At 42.5% G+C, this 24,059-nt stretch overlaps 1 protein-coding gene across 3 annotated transcripts; it reads left to right on the forward strand.

Annotated features, from left to right (window-relative positions):
• The first annotated feature begins 522 nt into the window (after positions 1–522).
• Positions 523–11,868, forward strand: LOC6734252 (protein suppressor 2 of zeste). Of its 3 annotated transcripts, none has more exons than XM_016167964.3 (6): positions 523–861; positions 3,344–3,557; positions 3,913–4,165; positions 4,249–4,489; positions 5,040–8,436; positions 9,766–11,868. In XM_016167964.3, the coding sequence occupies exons 2-5, from the start codon at positions 3,395–3,397 to the stop codon at positions 8,427–8,429; spliced, it is 4,047 nt and encodes a 1,348-aa protein (XP_016027301.1). In that variant the 5' UTR covers positions 523–861; positions 3,344–3,394; the 3' UTR covers positions 8,430–8,436; positions 9,766–11,868. The 3 variants fall into 3 exon arrangements, with proteins under 3 accessions (XP_016027301.1, XP_039147470.1, XP_039147469.1); XM_039291536.2 differs by having other exon boundaries at positions 523–857; XM_039291535.2 differs by lacking the exon at positions 523–861 and adding an exon at positions 1,136–1,263.
• The last annotated feature ends 12,191 nt before the right edge of the window (positions 11,869–24,059 follow it).

Below are 24,059 nucleotides of genomic sequence, written 5' to 3' on the forward strand. Positions count from 1 at the left end.
AACGCGCGAAAAATTATTCAAGGACAATGCCAAAGTCCTTTGAAATGCAAATTTTCCATTCTGTTTTGCCGTTTTCCCCCTTTTTTGCATCGGAAATCAAGTGGCGGCAAATGATGCGAGAGAACGCACTTTGCATATGGCCAAAAACAGGTTCGTCGCGGATTTCAACAAAATGAAATGCCAACGGCAGACCAACAAAAAAAGGAGAAAAAATCTGCGAAAACGGGCATTTTTGTGTTAATTATAAACGCCAAGGCCAATACACGGGCACACTGCACGCACATACATACGAATATGTGCGTTAATCTCTCTCATTTGACAGTTGGATTCAATTAGAAACGACGCCACCCACACAGTTACTGAGTAAGCTCAATTCGTGAGAGTGCGACGCAGATAGCCTGCTGTTGCCGAGCGTCCCCCTCTTGTCATCTCGCTCGTGCAGCGATGCGATAGGCCAGTGGTTGTTCTCTCGTGTTTCACTCGTGCGGCTCTCTCATGCGAGCCGAGCGATTTTGGGCAGCGACAGCGCCAGCAGGTCTAATTTGAATCAGTCTGTGGAAACTTTTCGTGCCGTGCACTTTGTGAAACGGAACGGAGAATATATTTTTGTCGTGGCGCGAGCTCAAACGAGTGCGAGAGGGAGAGAGCGCGAGAGTGTGTGACAGAGAAGCAGCGAAAATCTGTGCGTGTACGAGAAATCGATAACAGCAGCTGAAGTGACAGAAGAAGAAGACGAAAAGGCAGTGGAGTAATCGAAAGCGTGTGTGTGTCAGTGTCGGCGAATGGATTTGTTTTAATGGAAAATCCAAAGGGAATGTGCTACAGAGGAAAACTCTTCAAGTAACAACGCAATTGCTGTGAGTACGTATGCGGGAAATAAAAACCAAAAAGGAAAGGGAACATGAAATTTTCCCTCTCACATGTATGGGTGAAAATTTTGTAAACACAAATGCCCTGGTGTGCGTGCGTGTTATTCTCGCCGCGTATTGGAATTTTCGTCGTGCGGCGAAAACGTCGACAGTCGGCGAAAATGCGCCCGCGCAAAAGTAGAAAGTTTGTTTGTCGTCTCTCTCGCCGCGGCGAATAGATACAATTTTGTGTGTGTCGTGCGCTCTCGCCTAACGGCGAATTGAGCGCGCAAGTGGCAGTTGGTATTTCTCGAATTGGATTTCAGTTGAACTCTGGACGCGGCCGCGGAAAAATCGTACTTCCAGTGGTGTAGCGATTTTACGTAGATTTTCGTCCATGTTTTCGTCTTTTTTTGTGAGTTCATTTTTCGGACAGCCAGCTTGTTGCTTGTGTGTGTGTGTGTGAGCGATGTTGTGATAGAGAGTGGGAGAGAAATGGCGAGTGTGTGTGTGTAACCACCCTGCGGGCGCCCGTGCCGGTCTAACTGTTATTGTTGTTATTGCATTGCCGACACTTTCAAGCTGTGACCATGTGTGTGTGTGTGTGTGGGTTGGTGTGCAAGTGCGCGCCTTTTACGAAATTGCGGCGTATAAACAGAAAGCGGGCTAAGGAAAATCAAGAAAAGCGCTCGCCAGCGACGTCATCAATTTAAGAGCGTCATCAAACGTGGGACTGTCATTTTCCAGCTGAGTGGGCGTAGGCACACGAACGCCAACCACCCACTTTTCTGCCCAACTTTAGTTCAAGCCGCTCGGCCTTTTGTTTTTGTTTTGTTCGCTTTTTGTTTTGCTAGCACAGCCTCCGTTCTTCTGCCTCCCCTTCTCCCAACCATGCCACCCTACTCTTTGCGTGCCATTTTCGCGTGAGCGGCAAACGAAAATAATCGAAAGGCAACGGAGACAAAAAATGGGCGAAGCGATGCGACTTTTGGTTGCGCTATGCGATGGGCGTTTTTGATGGGGTGGCTGTGGATTAAAAGTGCTTAAATTTGAAGAATACTTAGTTAAATAATGAATAATGCAGTGCCAAATTCAGTCACGTTTCAACAAACTTCAACTTACTGGCCGTACTGACTGAATTGAGGGGAATAAAGATGGCCTATTCTAGTAGAAATCATCATTTACACGCAATTTTGTTTCTAATTATGCAAATGCGGGAATATCTAATGCAAATTAAGGAAAAGCGTTCAGCTATAAGAAATTGCTTTGCGCATAATTATTTATCATACTGATGATAATTAGTTGATTTACTGTACTTTCTACAGCTCAACAGTTTTATCCAAAGTATTCACTTTGTAATGCAGATCTTGTTGATCCGATTAAAGCCTTTTCTTTTTATTATTCATGTTGGTAATTAACATATTGTAAAAATATATAGAAATATATATATACTAAATATTGTATTGAGTTATAAGCTTTTATGAAACTTTTTTAAAGGGGTTTGCGAATATTGACTTAGATTTCCAAATCTTGGGTACACTAATTGTTTAACACAAGTACTTGAACAATAGTCCCAAGAGTAACTTGAAGTTTTCCTTGTTTTCCTAGTAGCTATCCGAACAACCTGCTGATCCACTATGCCCTGAACTTTGCCCTGAACTCTCGGCTGCCTGCCATCAACTCGCAATCATCGTCAGGGCATCGCCATAATGATGAAAATTCAGTTTCCACTGGTGTGCAGGGCACAAAAGCGTAATTTTCGTAGTTTTATGGCGGGCAAGGAGGGGTCTGAAGCGATGGGGCAGAAAAGGGGGGCGCCAAGCTAAAACTAGCTTCAAGTACACCGTCGAGTGCACATCGCTTTCTGTGCGCTTCTCTCGGCTCTTCTCGGCTTCTCTCGGTAGGTGCCCTCTGTGGCACGAAGGGCGTACGAAAGACCAAAGACCCCACCTCCCAGAGCCCGTAGCCCCCCCTGCTTGCCACCCGCCCACAAAGTTGATACTTTTGTGTTCTGTTTTGTTTTTTATTCTATTTTTTATTCATATTTTTGCGAGCTGCAAGCACATTGTTCCGATTCATGGATATGGATGGCTGCCTTACTAGTCTAAAGTTTTCTGTATTGTGCGAGTGTGCTGACGTTGCCATATCTTTTGGGACAAGATACAGATACACGGTTGATATATCTGGCTCTGTGGCTTTTTTGTTGACGAGCGACAACCACAAATGTCGACAACAATGATGATGACGATGATGGTGATGGTGATGTTCATGTTGATGGGATTGTGTGCTGGCTGTTGGTTCTCACAGTTGTGTGTCTTTTTCCTAGTTTTTACTTGGCCCCTGTTACCCCGTTTCCTTTGTGCCCTCGTCATAATTATGGAAAGACCCTAACAGTTGATTAGCCATCATCAGTTGTCACACTAGTGTCACTTGTTGAGCACATGCCAAACATGGATATGACGAGTCCCTAACCCCCATCCTTGTCCCTCTTCCAGGACCCCAGTGAAAGAGGCTGCTAGGAGTAAGTATTGAGAATAGACAGGAAGATGCACCTGCAAAACACGCACAACACAATGGAATCACACGCCGCTATGGATGCCACATCCCCAGCTTCCCGGGATGTCCGGCAGTTTCATGATCTGATAACGTGCCGACTTTGTCGCGGTTACATGATCGATCCAACCACTGTGGATTACTGCTATCATACCTGTAAGTAGTCTTAGATTTCAAAGAGTATCTTTAATATGCGTGTAAAACAAATATCTTGTATTAATTGCATGTAATTTGATCTTTAATTGATTGATGAATACTCGAATATCATTTGTGATTCACTTTTACCTTTTTAAAGTTTATTAATAAAGTTAATTTAAGGTTGGTCGTTGATAGTGTATATTAAAATCATTGACTGCCCAAGTCAGATATTAAACTTTAAGATTTAGAACTTTAGAATGTTGTTAGAAAGCACGAAAGCATCTTCTGGTAGTTCTTAAGCTAAAATAAATGTTTTTATAACCAAGATCATTAAACCTATTGTTATTCGGCTTGATCTATAATTTCTCAACAGATTGCCGGAGTTGCATACTAAAGCACCTGCTGCGAGCGGTTTACTGTCCGGAATGTAAAGCCAGCGGAGGCAAGGAAATCAATGAATTGAATCTGAAATCGGATGATACGTTGCGATCGCTGATCTATAAGCTAGTGCCGGGACTCTATCAAAGGGAGTGCAAGGAGCTGGCAGAATTCAAGGAGCAGCACGATTTGGTGGATGAACAAACGACTGATGAACAGGAGTTCTTCACCACCACGGAACTTATAAGGTAGGTTTCAGCTAAATGCTAACAATGCTTAAACGTGTAAAACTAACCAACTTGTTGCTTTACTTTTCGTTCATATCAATCAGCTTATCCCTGGAATACCATCCCGCCATGCTGCATCAGTGTGGTCCTGGCGAGGTGCCTCCGACTATTTACCTGCAATGTGCCGCCGGATTACCTGTGGAGCTACTGAAAAGGTTCCTCTGCTCCAAGTACAACATAGAGACGGACAATGGTCTGGTGGAAGTGGAGGTGACCTACAAGGATGAGGTACTGCCTTCCAATTTCACACTGATGGATGTGGCCTACTGTTACAACTGGAGCCGGGTAAGTGATGTTTTACTTAAATAGAAATATTAGTGCAATTTTATAATGATAATGGGTTACAAATGTAAAGGGATTTAACTGCAATAAAGGGACAATGCAATTGTAAAATTATTAAATTAATTTTAAAAAGCGGATTTGAGTACTTACGCTATTTTTTCAGTTGCCAATTAGTGCATTGAAATGTATTCTTTAGACGGATGACTATTTGATTCCGTAAAACACAAAAACTACGTAACAATAAGGAGGGAAAACAGGGTTGAAACTTCTCACTTGATCTGCGGTCATCCGACTGCCAAATTAGACCTTGAAAACATATCCATCTTATCATTATCGGTCAGTTTTAAGTGTTATATACGCCCTTTTTTCTTCTGTTCGGGGGGCGGTGTATTGTCCCTTTTTGCGGTTTATCCCAATAACCCGATAGATTTTCGCAAGGGGAAACCCAATCCAATTGTGCCGGCAGTTTAGCGTTCAATGTCCACTTTCAATATTTCACCCTTGTCAACCTGCCCTTTTTCCATCTATTTCTCCCCTCTCCGAATCCATTTAGGAATCGCCCATGGCCTTCTGCTACCGGATTCTGCTTTACGACAACGAGCAAGCAAAAAACGATGAGAACAACCTATCCAGGATTAACCAGGACATTGAACCAGAGCATTCGGTACGTCGCTCCAAGTCGGCCAAATCGGTGACCTTTGCCGAGGACCTGGAATCGGAAATAGACTCCGGTTCTCCGCGTTCCAAGGTACGGTGTAAGACTCCGCCAAAAGTTTCTCCCTCGTCGAAAAACAAACGATTGACGTCGAGTAAACGGGATGCGGAACCTGAAAGTCCGGTGAGCAACTTCAAAAGTCTGCGAAGCAACGACATGCGGTACAGTGATTACGCCGTGTCCAAAGTTAAAAGTGAACCGGAACAAGAGCAGTTCCATTTGCCAAGAGAACGGGAACAACAGCCACTGGAGGCCAACACTAATATAGTGGTCAGCATTCCACCCTCGCAGCTCAGAAAGTCCTACGTTGATGCCGAGGATTTTGAGCTGAAGACAGCAAATCGAAAGGGAGTGGGCCATTTGCCCAAACTGAAGATCGAACTGAACAGCATGAAGAGCAAGCTGAGTATGCCATTATCGGCGGGTCCGCGACTGGAGGATACCTCCTGCTCCTCAACCTCCTCAGCTCAACAACTCGATCTGGAGACCTACGCCAAGAACATTGGCTTGAAGCCCATTGAGCAGCCTTTGCAGCAGAGTGCATCCAATCCCGATAGCAAATACAGTCCCAATGCCTCGCCCATGTCCTCGTGCTCCAGTTCGACCAACGGATCCAGCGGCAGTCTGGGCACAGCCGATGCCAGTACATCGACCAGCACGTCCGGTTCCCATCGCAAGCGCAAGAAGAAGCACTCCAAGGAGCCAAAGGATGCGAATGGCAAGCGGAAAAAGTTGCACGCTGAGATCAGCTCGCAAACGGATGGGAAAATGAAGGTTAAGATTACGGCCAAACCCAATCATAAGTTGGATTTCAAGAGGTCCCATTCACTGGCCAGTGGAGAGTTGGATCTGCAGAAGTTGAAACTGGACAGTACTAGCACTTCCGAGGCTCTGAATCGCACATTGGGCGAGGAGGCGCGGAGTATCAACAGCCTGGTGGTGGGTGGAGCACCCACACCGCCGCCCACGCCCACCGCCGAACCAGAACAGCAGCAGCAGCAACAACAACCACAACAACAGCAACAACAGCAGCAACAGCAACAGCAGTTTGTGGTGCTGCCAAAAATAAAGGACCTAACCTTGCCCACATCGCCTCCTCTGCCGCCCAGTTTATTCAAAGCCTATACACCCAGCACGACGCCAACTGCTCCACTTACGGTGCCCGGCGGAAAGCCCAAGCAGCAGCAACAGCAAATGCCACAGCAACCTCAAGCTGTACTACAGCAAAGCCTGGCTAAAACGAACCCCGCCAAACCGCCGCTGAGTAGCAACAATAATCGCAAGCCAAACAGTGGACACTTTGCGGTGCCACAGGCACCAACCCACCGGAATATGTACCACATGCAACGCTACCAGTCCACACCCAGTTCGATTGCCAGTGCGGCCAACAAGATGCCAAAGCGATCCATGTCCCTGGACGAATCGCATCCGGCCAAGCAGGCGAGATTGAGCCAGGCTCAGGCGATGGCCAGCAGTTATGCGGCCAAGCTGCATATGCAGACTACCAACCAGGCCAAAAGTCAGGCGGCCGCCTTTCTGCCCAATCCCCAGATGCGATCCTATGGTCTTCCCGACCTGGGCAGCAAGCCAACGCTGCCACTGTTGTGCCCGGCCAACAGTTCGAGCCAAGTGACGATTACGCCAAGGCCCAGAGCCACACCGTCGATTTATTCCTTCTCGGAGCCAAATATCCATGTGCCTGCACTGGAAATAGTGCGATTGCCGGTGAATAAGCAGAGTGCAGGAGGCAAGGGTCTAACGATGCCACCACTTAGCCCGCCGGCAACGTCCAGTGCCCGCCTGATGGGACCACCAGCGGCTCTGCCCAAACAGGCTGGAGGACATGGTGCGGCCAAGCGGAGCTGCCAAATGCCGACAATGCCAATGCCGTTGCCGCTGCCGCTGCCCATGCCGATGACCACGATTCCGGCGATTGTCAAGTCGCCGCCACTGTCAGTTGCGCTCAGTGGCCAGAGGAACAACAAGGGCAACTCCTCGAACTCAAATGCTTATCGCACATCACCGCCTGCATTAATAAATCTGCGCAACACAGCCGCTCCACAGCACTCGTTTCCATCAAAGTCGAGCCCAAAGGTGGAAGCCAATTCAAAGAAATCCCCGCCAGCAGCTGGCTGCCAAGGCAAAACCAATGGCACTGCCGCATTGGACAAGTCCAAAACGAGTTTGCGCGAGTTTCGGCCAGCAGTGCAGGCGGCTGTAACAGCAACAGCAACCACATCGGCCACCACTGCAGCGGGAGCAGGAGCAGGAGCAGGAACAGGAACAGCATTAGCCAAGGATGCCGATATACTTGATTTATCAGCTAACCCGGGAAGGAGCAACAATGACGCCAAATTGGCGCCCAACTCACCGCCCGCTGGCAACAACAACAACAATAATAACAACAACAATAATAATAACAATAACAACAGCACAAGCAACAGCCTGGAGGCCGCCTTAAACAAAATCAAACAGAATATATCGGCGAACAGCAATGGTGGACCATCGACCACTTCTGGCGGTAACTCGAATGGTACAACCAACGGCGATGATCTACAGAATCTGCATATGCTCTCGGAATCGGCAACGGCCAGGGAGAAGATCTCCATAAAGGCCGCCAGCAGTGGAAACGGCAGTGGTAGCACTGGTAGTTCCGCCAAACCCAAGAATGCCAATGCATTGGTGAGACCACAGAATGCCTCAGTTAGGAGCATACCCAATCCATCGGCTTTGGCATTCCGCAATCAGCCAGCAGCTGCCAGCACGCCAGCCAGCATTAGCAAACCGTTGACAGTTAGTGCTGAGGAAAAGATGAAGGTTTCCACCAGCAATCCGGGATCACTGAGCCCCACTAACACGGGCAGTGGCAGCTCAAGCGGCAGCTCTGGATGCAGTGCAGCCACCTCGCCGCGAGCAATGACCAAGAAGCCCACGACCATCGATCAAGTGGCGGCCAATTTGAATATTCGCGCCGAGGCCAAGGCCGCTGCTCTCGCCGAGGAGGCACCACCCGTTCTCAGTTCCAATGCGGCCAAATCCCCGGAGTTGGCCAAAACGACGACAACGGTTGCGTTGAGGCCAGAGCCCAAGGAGACGCCCATCACTGTTTCGGCGGCCAGTACTCTGCTGACCATCCCGTCCGCCGTTTCCAGTGTGTCCGCAGTCCCGGAATCCATGGCCAAGCCAGCCGTACAGATTGCCAATGCTCCGGTGGCGAGTTCCGCTTAGTCACAAGGTGAGTGTTGCACTGATTTCTATTGGTTAAAAAGGGTTTCTGATAAGCGCACAATTATGAAATATATGTAGAGTCATCCAGATTCCATAAATAACTAGAATTTGCTGTTGTTGAATAACTTAAGTTAAGTTAAACTAACAAAACTCGAACTTCCCGTTTTTGGAATTTTGTTCAACACTTAATCTTCGTTCCTCAATATTGTTTTGTATTTCTGGGATTATATTCGTAGTTTCTTAATGGTTATTTTTTTTTGGAATGTGATCTGTTTGATGGCCAGTAGGTGAGATGATTTGGTTACCACCTAATTCCGGCGATCTAATGTTTAAGTTTCCTCATTTGATTGCTTTTCTTTTTAGCGATTCATTGTGACCTTTTCAACTCTACGCTACATTAGGAAAACAAACTCTTCTGTTAGAGCCAGTTGACTTGAACCCTAGTTCTTCGGTGCTTTCCACTTCCCTTATGAGTTGGCTATATAATTTTTCTTTTTGGCGCATTTCCCACACTGGATGGAATTGAGACTCAAATTATACAAATTACATTTCGTGTTTTGCGTTTTCTTTGCCTCGATTTTCTTGCCGATGTTGTGTTGTTTGTGTGTTTGTTCCTTTTCTGCTTTGGCTTTTCTCAAGTAGTCATTATACACAAATAATGTATCTTCTTCCACGTACTCTCTCTCCCTCTGCACCCATCTCGCTCTGTTTGTCGTTCGTCACTTCGGCAGCGGTCTTGGTCGGTCATTCATACGCTTTGCTTTTATTTTAGACGTTACTACACTGAGTTTTGACTTTTTCGCTGTGTTTTTTTGTATACCCGTTTGTCGTAGAGCACTAAAGGTATTTTGAACTCGTCTAAGCGTTTTGAGATGATGACAGAAATGAAAGTCTGTCCGTATGCCTGTCCGTCCGTTTGAGCATCTGGATTTTATTAGCTACTTTGCATTACGAAATCTGTCGTTTTTTACCAATTTCAACTAAATAGATAACACACCTAAGCATCTTTTTTCGTTTAATCATGCGTGAATTACATTTTAATTACCGACTTTTCAATGTCAATCAAATTATTCCAACGAAATTTGCAATGTGGTTTTTACAAATCTATGCGATCACTAACACTGAGTATCTTGTAGTCGTATCATTAGACTTTGACAAACATTCTTGTTTTGATATTCGTTTTTTGTTTTGGTTTAGTTGTTTTTTTTTCTGTTTTGGTTGGCCTTTTAATGAACATGGGCCGAGTGTAGAGTCATTACATCATTTTGTATTTTCACCCATAGAAAGGCGAATAACATTTTCATTCGTTCTCTTCCCCTTTTCGTTTCTTTTGCAGCGTTTCTTTGGCTGTGCGGAACGCAAATGTATCTTGTGGCGCCGCTGGAGAATCTGCGAAATACCGACAGCAACTGAGGTGATGAAAAACCGTATAAACAACTCCTGTAGCGCAAGTTTTCCAACCTCGCTCCCGAAGAAGAAGTGCAATTTAATCAACCAGTAGAATGGATCATCGTAAGCCTTAGAACTAAACCGAACAACAACACTGAGCAATATCTACAACGCAGTGGAATGTATCTGTTGGATGCGAAAACCGCATCATTTGCATACATATATGCAAACATTTGCAATCGAATTAGTACGCGACTAAATAAATAATCCAAGCAAATTTCAAAAATGCCAGCAACAAAATTCATTAATAATAATAACCCAACTGAGAGAAAGAGAGAAGCGCGAGGAGGAGAATAATAATAATCAAAAGCGCTGGCGTTCGCTGGCATTTTCGAAAGCCGGCAAAAGCAACAACAAAATTAATTATAAAATATCAACAGCAAATATGTGTTAAACCGCGATAAGGTCAGACGAACACAAACACATGCCTTTAGTAGATAGATCTTCGGTTGGCCTTTTGCTTTTTGGGGAAAGTCCAAGCGTAAGCAAGAGAAAACAAAACTCTACTAATAAATAGCAAAATTAATTTCAAATCCGCGATAGTAAAAGAGTTTATTTTCGAGAAAACCCAAGAAGAGGAAAAACCACAAGCCGATACGAAAACGGAAATCGCATCAGGAATATTTGATTACACACACACACTGAGTGCCGAAAGTGTTTGGCCCACACCCTGCGGAAAAACTGCCACGAAGTGTGAAAATTCGGTGGTAGTATTGGTGGTGGTGGTGGGCTAGCTAGCTAGCTGCTAGATTTTTCGAAAGGAACACACTCAGTCGCGTATAGCGAAAGATACAGCCCCGATACCCGATACACACACTCACGTTCCTCATCGGGGCGATAAAATTTTAACGATTTTGCGCCGCTTTGAGCGAGCGTGTCAGGCATAAAGATACAAAACAATACTTGGGCATATATAAACAAAAGCAAACAAAGCGGAATGAAAATAATGAAAATAACAAACTCGCACTGGCACAATGCGTATATTTCTATACATATACCCAAATCAATATAAACACATATTTATATATATATAAATATATCTTGTAGATACCTTGTCGCATTAGTTGTTTAAGCGATTTACGTTTAATTGCAGCACGAATTTTGTACATAAATTTAAAAATCGAAGCCAGGCGAAAACAAAATGCCAACCCAGCACTTGGAAATGAATTTGAATTTTTTAGAGCTTCGACCAAATGAAATACTATACACATAAACACGAACAACACACACGCATTATGCAAATATTGATAAACTTCTTCTTATATTTACGATATTCGTACACTCGAAAAAGGCTTTAGATTTTCGTACATTTATTCTCAACTTGCTCTTAGCTGATATTTTTTTGTTTTTGTTATCTTGTATATGGTCTGTACATATTTTAAGCAAAGAAAAAAACTTTAAAGTTTATAAGGGGCGCAATAGAACCCTAAATTATATGAGTTTCTTAGAGGAATAGCTGGATTTTTAGAATAAGTACATGGTGGCAGATCCACCCCATTGTTTATGCGTATCCGTATCTTTTTGTTGCAACCCCTGTCTGCTGGCAGCATCCCCCTCATGATCGGCGAAAAATTAACATAATTTCCAGGCAATCAAACAAATTGAAGGCCTCGGATCGACCTCCAGCTATTCCAATAATAACTTTGGCTCGACTCCTGATTGTTGTATATTTATTTATTCCTATTATTGAAATATATACATTAAATATATATATATCTAGTTGTATATGCGAGCAAAGGCTCGACTTATTTAAGCTGATATTGTACTGTTCGGACACCTTAACTAAATAAACCTATGAATACTTAAATATAACGCATATATATATGTTTAGAAATCTGATTGTATGCACATCTGTATGTAATACTGTTAGAAAACCCTCGAAATGTAATCCAAAAACAAACACACACACACACACCCCCACACACTAAGTTAAATTAGCTGATTTTCGAAAACAATAAAAACATGAAAATGGAACACAGTGTATAACAAATGCGAGTATGGCTTTATATATATTTTTTTTTATGGGCTGCGGATAAATCAGGGCGCTCGGCGTCGACAGAAGGTGTCGCCCCCGCTCGAAAGGAAGTCGGCTCAAATTACAGAGCCATCGTTCCAGCGTTCCATGGTGCCATCCTCCTGCTTCCATTCTCGGCCTTGGGGTCCACAAATCACCGATGCCTTGCCAACCCCGCTTGGCCAGCAGTTTACTTGTTGGCATTGCGGATTTCAACGCTTTTCATGGCCCATCAAGGAGTAGTGGGTGGCGGTGGGCGAGCACTTGCCGGAAACATATGGCAGCACGCTAAACCAAAGACCTTTGTCGCCGCCACTGCCAACTGCACTGTGAACAATTGGGGCTAACTAGTTCAAAGTTCGAAGTAAATAATATAAGGACTAGGCATTTCAGTCAAGATTTCCAAAAACACGTATGTATAGTACTTAGTTTTTAGCTGTACTGAAGTACATACTTACATATATAGAAGACAGATACATAGATAGAAGATACTAAGAAGATACCCATAACTAGATACTTTTGTCTTGTAAAAAAAGAGTTATCTAAGAACATTATTCGATTGCATTTCGCAGCAATAACAATTATCTACATGCTAGACAATCAAATAGATCTGATTTTTGCTAGTGTGCTCACTGTGACTCCCCCACAAAAGCCGCAGAGTCCTGCCGCAGTTGCTGCCACATAACGGGACACGTGCCAGAGCACCACCCACAGAAGCAACACCCACCACCCCCCACCCAACCGCTCGAGCCCAGCGGCGTAACCTTCTGCAAGGGCGACTGCCGCCGAAGCCAAGGATTCACGAGGACGAAGGCACAAGGACGAAGGCGAACCGAAGGAAGCTTCAGTAAGCGGCAGCTTATGAGTTTCTTCTTTTTTCGCCATGTACATATACATATGTATGTATGTATGGCACATCAGCCAACTGAAGCAGCGAATTCGAATCAGCGATGGCAGCGTGATAAGGGATAAGCTAGTTAAAAGTTTATAAGCTATCTACAAACCGCTAAAGAGACACAATGCAAGTCCATTAGGAAACCATGAGGATAATTGAATGTCGCAGATGAAGTTGGATTTTGGGAATTATGTAAGTTTCAAAATGTCAAAGAAATAAGCCTAGACTCATATTGTAATTAATTAGAATTAAAATATTAAAATATGCCGATTTCTTTGAAAAGCAAACTAACATTTTCCTTTACAAAATGGAGCCTTTGATGAGATTTTCCTACACTCACGCTGTCATCGCTTCTTTTCAGGCAACTTGTTGTTTTATTAGCTTGTCGGACTTTTATTAAAAACGAACGCCACTTAATCAGCAGCAAAATGTCGCACTTTACTGCGCACCCCCAGGAAAAGTTGTGGGTGAGCAGGAGGAGGGTTGGGGGGAGGGTGATTGCGAGCGGGACTTTTGACTTTTCGCCGTCGTTGGCGAAAACAGACTTATCAGCTTTACGATGTATTTGTTGCTGCCACTGCCTGCGTCGGCTGAAAGCTTTCCGAATCGCCCCGTTCCGCTACATCCGGCCACCCGTTTGGCATGTGCCGCCCCCTTGGCCGCCCACCACCTATAACCCACCACCCCCCTGCAAACCCCCTTGGAAAGCCACTGCTGCGCGGCACAAGGCCCGCTGATAAATGGCATTTAAGTATTAGTTGCTGCGACTGTTTCGCCGGGAACGTGCCGGCTTTGCGATTCGCGATTGGTAAATTGGGTAATTGAAAACACTTAGTCGTTATGATTTATTATCTGTTTGATTTAGCCAGTCGCTGCTGATGTAACTGATTCGCTGCCACACACAATAATAAAATAATAATGTGGGCTCACCTGGCAGGGCAACTCAATTAATGGCTACCTTAATTGCAAATGTTGCAAGTTGTACCTTCTCTTTTTGGACACGCAGCTGGATATGCTTTTAAATAATAACTATAGTAATAGCTTTACATATAAATAACAACAATTTTGGAATATTGAACAACTCAAATTTAAAAACTTATTTCCAATATTTTGGGTAATTTTTAGGTATATTTTCAAGATTAGCGTTGTTTGCATAACAAAATATCTTATTTCTTAAGGAAAGTTCATATCTACACCATATTTTTCTCGAGTGCATTGGCATTAAAAACCAATTAATCAAATGTCTATCGCCAGTGACACACAATCTGCCTGATAAGTAACTGAAAATGTTAATACCCAAAGGTGTTGACGAATTTCGCGGTAAACGGCTAATGCCCAACACTATTTCTTTGTTTCTAAATGGTTATTTGTTGACTTTTGAAGTTGAGAGTAAGTAAACGTAGCTCAACTTGAATTTGCTATCAAATATCGCAAATATTTGCGCTGCTGTCGCGAATATAAATATGCTAATTAATCACGTGTTTTATACCCTACTTAGCTTACGTAACTGATAGTATCAGTGTGTAGCGGAGCACTTTGGCAGCCCGTGCCGCCGATTTGTCGCGCACAGTTATTAATGCTAATGGATTGCACTCATTATATGCATATGCAATTAGTACCGGTGGGTAGGGCGATATAATCGATCAATAACTTGTTGCTAAATGGAATATTTTGAATATTTCATGCAAATTTCATGCCCAAACTCGAAATTCTTAAGGTTTTGTTAATAGAAAACTATTTTTAATGGTGTATAAACCGATGAATTATGTCGATTTTAAGAACTTTTGACAGTGTTTAAAATGTTCTATATCTGTGATATGATTATACCGCTTCAGGGCTAAGATTTGTTAGCTATAAAGCTAGTTATAGATAGTTAGTTAGATAGTTCTTATTATAAAATGTTCTATATCTGTGATATGATTATACCGCTTCAGGGCTAAGATTTGTTAGCTATAAAGCTAGTTATAGATATGTAGTTAGTTAGATAGATAGTTCTTGTTATCATTCGTAGAACAATACTTAAATAATAGATGTCTCTGTGTTTCAGTTTTTTAGCTAAATTTGTACCTAAATTTCTGTTTTTTATCAAGTTCTTTGCATAAATCACATAATTTTATGTAAAATCTATCATAATACAGGCTATCATATTGCCTCTTTAAGTTTCCTACGCTTTATACTACTATTATTTGGCATTGCGCCAATCTTGTTGGCCGTAAATCACGCCCAATTAAGAACGTATTAGTTTTTGGGGTGTCCATAAAATCCGAATGGCCCGAATCTAATCTACGCCTGGCAATTTTCGACTTTCGAACGAGATCGTTGGCGGCGATAAGTGCCGAAAATAAAAGGAGGAAATCTCAACTTTGATCCCCAAACCGAAGAAGGTATTATGCGTCCGTGTATAACCATTAAAATTAATGAAGAGCCCGTCCAGATGCAGGGGCCGCCGTGCGAAAGGGACAGCGATATGTGCATATAAGGCCGGGGAACAACAAAATGAGCGTTAACCAAGCGAATCCTCGGCACGTTTTGGAATTTACACGAGGCCAGGAGTTACGTGGTTGTGGAGACTTGTGGCGGTGGCCCAAAGGGGGGGACTTCCTTCCACCAAGGTGTGTCTGGTAGGCCGGGGGGAGGAGGGGGTTGTGCACAGACGTTATGCGAAACACGCAAAACGAATTTGATTTCGCTGCATCAGTTTAGTTTGCCGTGAAGCTAACCAACCATCCGACCGACCAACCACCCCTCCCGTCGATCCGATCCAAACCGATCCCTCCTGGTCGTGGCTCCTGGCATGGCTAGCATGGCTAGCATGGCAATTTGCCATTTTGAACACATCGAAGCGCAGCGTCGAGGGTTGAGAAATAGGGGGTTCCAGCGGGCATCGCCGGGGGGTTAAGCGGGGTTACCAGGCATTACACGAGGGGCAGCGCGGTGAGGGGCGGGGTCGAGGGTTGGCGATGGGAAAACAACCGGGTACAAAGCCGAGCGAGGAGGCCGAACCGCAGTTTTGCGGCTTCATTGGATGCCAAAGGCGGCGACTTGGTTGCGTGGGGGACGGGGGTCAACGGGGTTGGAACGTGGCATTTTCGGCTCTCCAAAATTTTCCAGAGTTTCGCCGAGCTTTGAACCATGGAATCATCCGCAAAGGGGAGTTTTGATGTTTGGTTTTGGATTTGGCTATACATGAGGTGACAGTTTGCAGTCAGCAATAATCACATGGAATCAATTCATCATGGCTTATAAAAAAGAATAATTTATTAAGTAATTATTAGTGGAGTAATGATTTAAACTGTTTTATCAAAGGATTTCTTCTTTTAAAGTTTACATAGTGTACAAAAAGATTACAAAAAACTTGTTTAAACATGCTGAAACATTCCTCACTTTGGCTTCAATATATCGCTTATGAATATTTAAATAAATCCAACTTTGTATAGATCTTATGAACTTATGACTTTCATTAATCACAGTAAGTTAGAAATTCATCAATCACAGCCAGTTAGAAATTCTACCTTATTACAGTTTATTGACGTTCCTAATAAAAACGTAAAAGATATCGATGCATCTTTAGGATAAGCATAAATTTAAGTTTCTAAAGGTGGATTGTTTAAATACATTGTATTTACTTCAAAAGTTAGTTGGTTCTCTTAAAAGAACGAGATATGATATATCACAATCTTGGGAGCTACAAACACTGTACCATAGCTTCCGCTTCTGGAAGCCCATGCTCTGTATTCCGTCTCCAATTCTCGCAATCCTTTCTGAAATCCCTCTCTGTCATCGCATCTCCTGTGGCTGACGAGATGAGGTACACGGAAGGTGTTTCAATCAGGGCTCGTTGTTTATGGATGCCGCTGTGTGCGTATGTGTATTCGTGTATCTGTGAGCTTGTGTGGGAGCTTGCACCTGTCTTCCACCGATTGCGCTCCTCTTTGGCCACATTCGCTGAACTTTTGCCTTCCGTGCGGAACTTCGGCTTTTAGCCGACGGTTGTTGGGTCTGGTTTTTGGTCTGTGGCAAGCGATTCCCGGGATAGGATGCTCTGTTGCAGGGCGTAGCTCGTATAGAGGTTATATTGCCGCTGCAGGGGGATTCGAGTTAATCGAATAATAGGCGCACACACGCACACGCACTGCGAGCCACAGATACGCCTCATACATACATACATACATATATACATATTTGTGGCCCCACGGAGGTCGGAGTCATGACCAATTGGCGTGTTTTTCAAAAAGCGGGCATGGAAGATGATACGAGTCGCTCGGTTTTGCCCAGTTCCTCTGGTTTATTTCGCCTTTTGCTCCTCGGCAACGTTCGAAAATGATGTGCACTCATTTGTGAAGTGCGCGGCGTTTCTCTGATTCTCCAATTCTCGAATTCTCCGCTTCTCGGTAGCTTTGCGGTGCGTGAGAAAAGATACACTCGACAGCAGTTCGAGATACTTATGTGTATCTGCAGCTGTATTTGTATCTGCGGCGATCAAGTGGCGGTGCTACTTGAAAGCAGCTCACCGAGTTCCTCAAATTCACTTCTAATTGATTCAAAATTGCTTTCAATTGCAACAAGCTCCCTTCGATCGAACGTCAATTTCATTTCAATTTATGTCGGACAAAAGTCTGTGCATTAATTGCATTTAAATTCCTCAGTCGGATTGTTACAACTGCATATTTAATTCCCCCCCAGGCTATCGAGTCAATCTCTTGATTGAGACCTCATGTTGTCTTGGCAATGAAATATGCAATATCTACAAGGCTCTCGTTTGATTTTTGTTCTGTAAATCTACTTTTCCATACGAAGGGCATTTTTGGAAAATGCTGTCTGATGAAAAGCTGCCATTTAGCCATGTGTATGCCCAAAAGACGAATAAATGTTTTAGCTTCTTCAGTTAGACATTAATTAAAACTTGGCATATGGACAAAATGGAGATTGTTTTTAAGCGTTGAGTATAACTCCATCAGGTTCTTTCATTCAGTCGAAGTTATTTAAGTTATAAAAAGATTTTTCTTTCAGTACTTTGATGTTTTATATGATATGTCCAGCAATTCCAATGTTGTTATCATGAGATACTAAAACATGTAAACAGATATTATTCATATATTAATCAAATGAATCACGAGATTTATACTGTAATTATTTTAGACAGCGCAGTGATTTAGTTAATTTTTCGAAATATAATTAATAACCAAGTTGACTAGACTGACATACATTCATATATCGTTTGAAGAGAATATTTAAGTGAAATTTCACTGTTTCGCATCAATTTCAAAATATTTCTGCCTGATTTCGGCAGACATTTTATTGCAAAATTCCATTCCATGAATGTTGTTCACAATGTGGTTAATGATTCAGTGTCGCGCCTCCATTTTGCATATTCCCATCCCTTTTTTTTCAGCGAGGTCGCAACCCTCCGCTGATGAGCTATAAATAAAGTTTTGAAATATTCAGCGCAGCGATGCGTTTTTTTTTATGCTGTATTTTCCGAGTGTGAGCTTTGTTGATACTATATAGATATATTGCTTTTTTTTATTATTTATTTTTCAAGCAACATTTATTTTGCACTTCGGCCACAAAGCAAAACACGAAAAAGTTTCGGTTTCGGTCGAAATTCCAGAGCGTCTCGGACAAGCGATAAATTCGTATGAACAAATTGAAAACGATGTGCTTGTTGTGTATTGTATTGTATTGCTTTTTTCTTTGTTTTTGTGATTGTAGTTTTTTAGTGCGCCGGGCTTTTGTTGCTCGTTGCCGGCGTATTTCATTTCATGACTGACTGGCTGACAGCAATTTTAAATTGCAGTGCGCGCCAAAAATGGAGCAGCGTCTCGCCTTTCGTTAGTGTTGTTGTTGCTGCTGTCTCTTGTTTATGCTTCTGCTCTTTTTTTTAGTATTTTCATTTGAGTTTTCACAGCTCAAGGTTTTCGGTTTTGAACCAAACAGTTGCTAACTCACTCACACCCGCACGCAGACATTTTATTTCACAGCTCTGCAGTCGACGTCGCTGTCTGCGCCATTTGTCATGTGTCGCTTTTGTTGCTTTTTCCACCAGTGTTGTTGCTGTAGATGTAGTTGCTGCTGCTGCTAATACTGCCCACCCACTCCGCCCCTTATCCACCCCCTTCCCAACATGATTCTCAGCTCCCATTCATCAACCGTTGCCTTGCCTATTTCTTTTGCTGTTCTCAGCAGTTGCTTAGTTCTTGGGTTGGACAATTCGGTTTACACGATGTGTTTACGGATCAAGAATCACAAATGCATTGGCGTAACTGCCTGAACTTATTACATATCAAAACATAAGTCCAAAGAATATCATTCTCAACGAAATTTTTGATTTTTTAATTTGAATATCTGTAGCTTAAAAAATGTCATCATTAGTGGTATATTCATTAATATCTAAACATCTAGCATACTAGCTTAAAAACAGACTCATAATCTCATTGCCATCAAAGTTGGTCTTAATTATATAAACAAATCAATGACTGCAAAAGGCACGACATATGTATCGTATATCCAGAATAGTGGCATTTTACTATAAATGATTGTTAACAGTTGTGGAACGTTATATAACAATAGCAATAAAGCCAAATATTGTTCTACAAATCTAAAGTGGCTATGATTGTTTTTCAGTTTTCATCCCATTGCTGCTCGAAAAATAAAGGTGAAACAAACACCTTTTAATTCACGGATATCATATACAACCGTATACGTAATCAGTTTATATGTGCATATATCGTGATTACCTAACTTGAACGACACGTAGTTTTATTTGGAGACGCATAAACGTGGCAATGCTAGCAGTAAAATTGTTTCTCTCTCCGCTGTTGCCAGCCCCCTGCTCAACACCACCACCCCCTTGCCCACTTTCTTGGCCCCATTGCTCTCTTTCTTTGGCTGCTGCTCCCCCTCTCACTCTCTCTCGCTCTCTACCCCAAGAGAGCCCGCTCTGCTTGGCAATTTTCTAGCGTTTCAACTCTCATCGCCAGCAGTTCGTTGGCTGTTTGAGTTGTTGTTGGCTGGGTAGGTGGGTGGTGGGCGGCGGTGGGGTGAATGGAGAGTGGGGGAGCAACCCGAGCAACACACTTTGTAGGTGTGTCTGTGCGACCGAGTGTTCGTGTGCCCGTTTGCTAGTGTGTGTAATCAGCCAACGGCTTCGCTTTATTTGGCATTTCATTTATTTTTTCATTCGCCTCTCCTCACCACCTCGCTTTTGTTATTGTTGGCAACTTTTTGCGCAGCGAAATTTCATTTTAAATTTCATGGAAAATCGTTTTAATTATATTCGTAAAGTTTCCTTTTCCACACCACCTTTTTCGCTCCCCAACTCGATGGGCAAACTTTGCCGCGAGCTTTTCATTATTCAGCATTTGAAGAGCATTTCATAAATTCAAATTAACCGCAAGTGTTAATGCAATTAGTGTCTGGGTTCGCTGTTTAATTACCCGCCTCTCGATGGCCCTTTGCAAATGTGGCTCAAACGACTTTCTTGCTCAGTCAAGCGGCGAAAAAATATTCCACAAAAAACATGTGTGTTCTTTGAAAATCATCTATATATGTGTAGTCACTAATTTACGCTTCAATAGGTTCATTATGAACACATTTTACGCGTTTTTAGGTATAAATTAGCAATACAACATCTTTAAAAGAATAATTACATTTCTTCACTACACAAATAGAATTTAAAAACAATTATTCTACCACATTTTTTGGTAAGAAATTTCAAAAATTTAAAATATTTGAAGAAATATTTATTTGAAAATACGCAGAAACCTCATTTCCTTTTTAGAAACAAATAAATTTCAAACCTTTATTCAATTGTATTAAGTGTAATATGTCTGTAAAAATGTTTGGAAATATTATTGTATACACAAAAAAAACCCTACTTATTGGAGAGATTTCAATTTATTTATAATCATTAATTATGTAATAATATAGCTAATAAAAACATCGTCAATACCTTTGTGGAACCAATTTAAATTCTTTATGCGTTACAAAAATCAATCCACCAAAACTACATTTTGTTTGGTAATTTTGAAACTTAAGTATAGTTGGCTTAAATTATTCAATTTACTTGACTTATTGTTTTCCCTGAACTGTGAATTTAAAGTTAAATCTATATAATTGCGCACTACCCAGTTTTATAAAAATTGTTTAAACCAAAAATCACAGCAACTGTTCTCCGCTTTGCGCATAAATGGCAATTTAATCCGTAAAGTTGGTCTGCATTATACGACATTGATGTGATATAAAATGAAATTGATGTGATTACAATTGCCGGCAAGGTACGCAACGAGTTTAGTGCCACGCCGCTGCAGACTGATGCGAAAATGGCGTCACACGCCGCATCCGTTTAGCGCGGCGATCCCTTCTTGACAGCCATTTGATGACGCCTCGTGCACGTAGTAGGATCCCCGACCCAAGAAGACCCATAATGCGGCATGCAGCATGTAGCATGTAGCCCCCTGGAGCGACGTGCGCCAATTTGATTGGCATTCAAAGGAGCGTCGGACATCAGGTGCAGCAGTCAGGTGCCGGTGCCGTCGCTATCCAGCTGCATCTGTATTTCTATCTGCCAGAATCCAGTATCCCAGTATCCCAGCATCCCAGTATCCAAGTATCCAAGTATCCAAGCATCCAGGAAGTTCAATTATGCATGCGATTTACTCGCCCTGCGCTGCGCTGAAATTGATTTTTGAAATCTGTGAAAGTATTTTATGAGCTTTGTTCTTCGTTTCTATGTACATACATATCTATATATATATCGCATATTAAATGCACACACAACTGGCGAGAGTGTGTGTTCATGTGGCAAGTTCGCTAACTTTAAGCTTTGTGGCAACTTTTCTTATTTCAAATGTTAACTTGTGTAGCAGACAGCTTGTTAGGGTCGTTGGAATGCGAAGGGTGGAGACCGGAACTTCTTCAAGGCCTATTTATACGGGCTTTGGTCAAGACGGCAACTTTTGACGTGGGCATCAAATTTGCACATTTATGTATGTATGTATGTACCCACATCATATCACAAATCAAAAGGAATAGCAATATGCTGGGCAGAAGAATATGAATACCTTTTCAACTGAATGCACTTAAAGTCCTTTTAGGGTGCAGAGATTTTTATCTATACGGTAAAGTTTAATATATTTTAATTTCGAGTTATTTAAGCTTCAGTTCACCAGATACTTTGGTTCATTTTGATAACATAGGGAGTAGATGTACTGCTTTTACTCTTTAAAATCTAGATACTTAAGATAAAGTATAAGAATCTTTAAACACAGTTAGATTCTCGGTAAATGTTTTTATTAAAAGGTTGGAAAATGTAAAAACTTTGGGCTGGACTGTACCATTTATTCATATAGACAATTAAATATGCAACATAGGGTATCAGGTGATCCCACAGATTCCTATTCCAGCACATCTTACCATATTTAGTTGGGCACGGCAATTTTCTTTAATGACGACGGCCTGTGAAATCGCGCCTTTTACGTGAAGAGGCACACGAAAACCAGCTGCGGCCATTTTGAGACGTTTTTTATTGGTCATAACTCTCGAGTTATGACAAATATAGAAACCGAAAGCATTCAATTTGGCGACAGCGAGAATATCCATAAAAAATCCCAAGTCAACGCATTGAAATTCAACTCGACGAGATAGATGAGCGGAAAGAGGCCTTCGAAATTGCTGGATTGCCTTATAAGTTCAGATGAATAAGCCAGGCACACCGCTTTTGATTGAGTGTGTGTGTGTGCTCTGCTCATTACATTCATTAACTTTAATGAATTGATATTCAGGCAAACTCGAAGGCCAAATGAGGCCTACGACTTATCTGAATATTGGCTGTGTGTATAGTAATTACAGTGTCAATTTCCTAGGCGAGGCATTTAGCAAATGGATTTCTCATTAACATTGAATTGAAACATTCACCATTCACTAAATTACAGAACTGGCATAACTCAGTTATTCATAACTCTTATTTTCAGTGGAAAGCCTTGAATATATTCCATGAAAGCACGAGCTAATAATGTTATCATGTGGTAATTGTGAATATTTCATCACCATTGTTATGGCTCATTTCACACAAGCAATTTTCACACCTTTCATTTGAATCTCAATATCAATTCCCCAGAAATGTCTCTTTTTTTTCGTTCGTCCAAAGCCAACAGAACCATAAAGCCCATAAAAGCTGACAGTTTGCATAATAATTCGTCGGCTAATGTGAATTCAATACTCGTTCGTTCAAGAAGCACATTTCACAATTTGTTGTCCCCAAAGCGACGAGTGTAATTCCCCAACACCTTTTTGCCGACAATTGCCATAATTTGCTTAGATATGCATGGGACCCATTTTCACTCGTAAAGCTCTGGTAATCGGGCACGTTTTATCACCAACCACCCAACCGCCCACTATATACCGTTCACATACATACACATACATACACATGGCCAAAACTTTGAATGTCCCCGGATAATATCGTCAAATTTCAATAGCGGAAGTTCGCCCCTCGACCTTTGCCGCATAAAATGGCGTCGGCAAATGACGCTGGTCCGTGGCTCGGATCTCTTACCAAAATCCACACTTTCCGAGGCCTTACAACAAAGTTGTTGTTGTTGTGGTTGTTGTTGTTGTTGCTTTTTGGCTGCTGTGTTAATGCTTTCGGGAGATAAAATGCCATAAAAACGCCACCGCCCGCCGTTTATTTGTTTCGAGTGGAGTGGAATGGCATGGAATAGAGTGCAGTGGAGTGGTTCTGGTTCAGCAGGTAGAAGCCGCACACACATCTCTCCATACATACATATATACATAGTATATTCATGAAAAGATTCCGAAACCCCGACAAAGTCATCAGACGTTAAGTAGAACGAATGAATGCAGGCGGCCAGAAGAGGCGAGTTGTAGAGCTGTCGCGCTCTCCCTCGCCCATTCATTCATTCATTCACTTATGTATTCATTTTAACGACGACAGGTAAACTCGGACGGACACACACTTGTGGGTGGGCTCAGTGTGCGAAGGAAACATAAAAAAAAAACGAGGGAAAAAAACTGGGGACCCGAGATAAAAAGAAGCAAATTAAAACCCCCACAAAAAGCGTACAAAAAGATTTCGGACAAGAGGGAAGATTTGATCTTGGGGACCTTGGGGACAAAAGCTCGGAATACCCTTGCAGTAATGTCAAATGACCCCATATACATACAGAACTCTTTTTTTAGAGTGAATATATCTGAGTATTCTCTTTTCTCTTTTCACTATGCTTAAGTAGTCCCCTAAACAGCTTTGGGGTCG

Source organism: Drosophila simulans, chromosome 2R (assembly GCF_016746395.2).
Source record: "Drosophila simulans strain w501 chromosome 2R, Prin_Dsim_3.1, whole genome shotgun sequence".
NCBI classification, from domain to species: Eukaryota; Metazoa; Arthropoda; class Insecta; order Diptera; family Drosophilidae; genus Drosophila; species Drosophila simulans.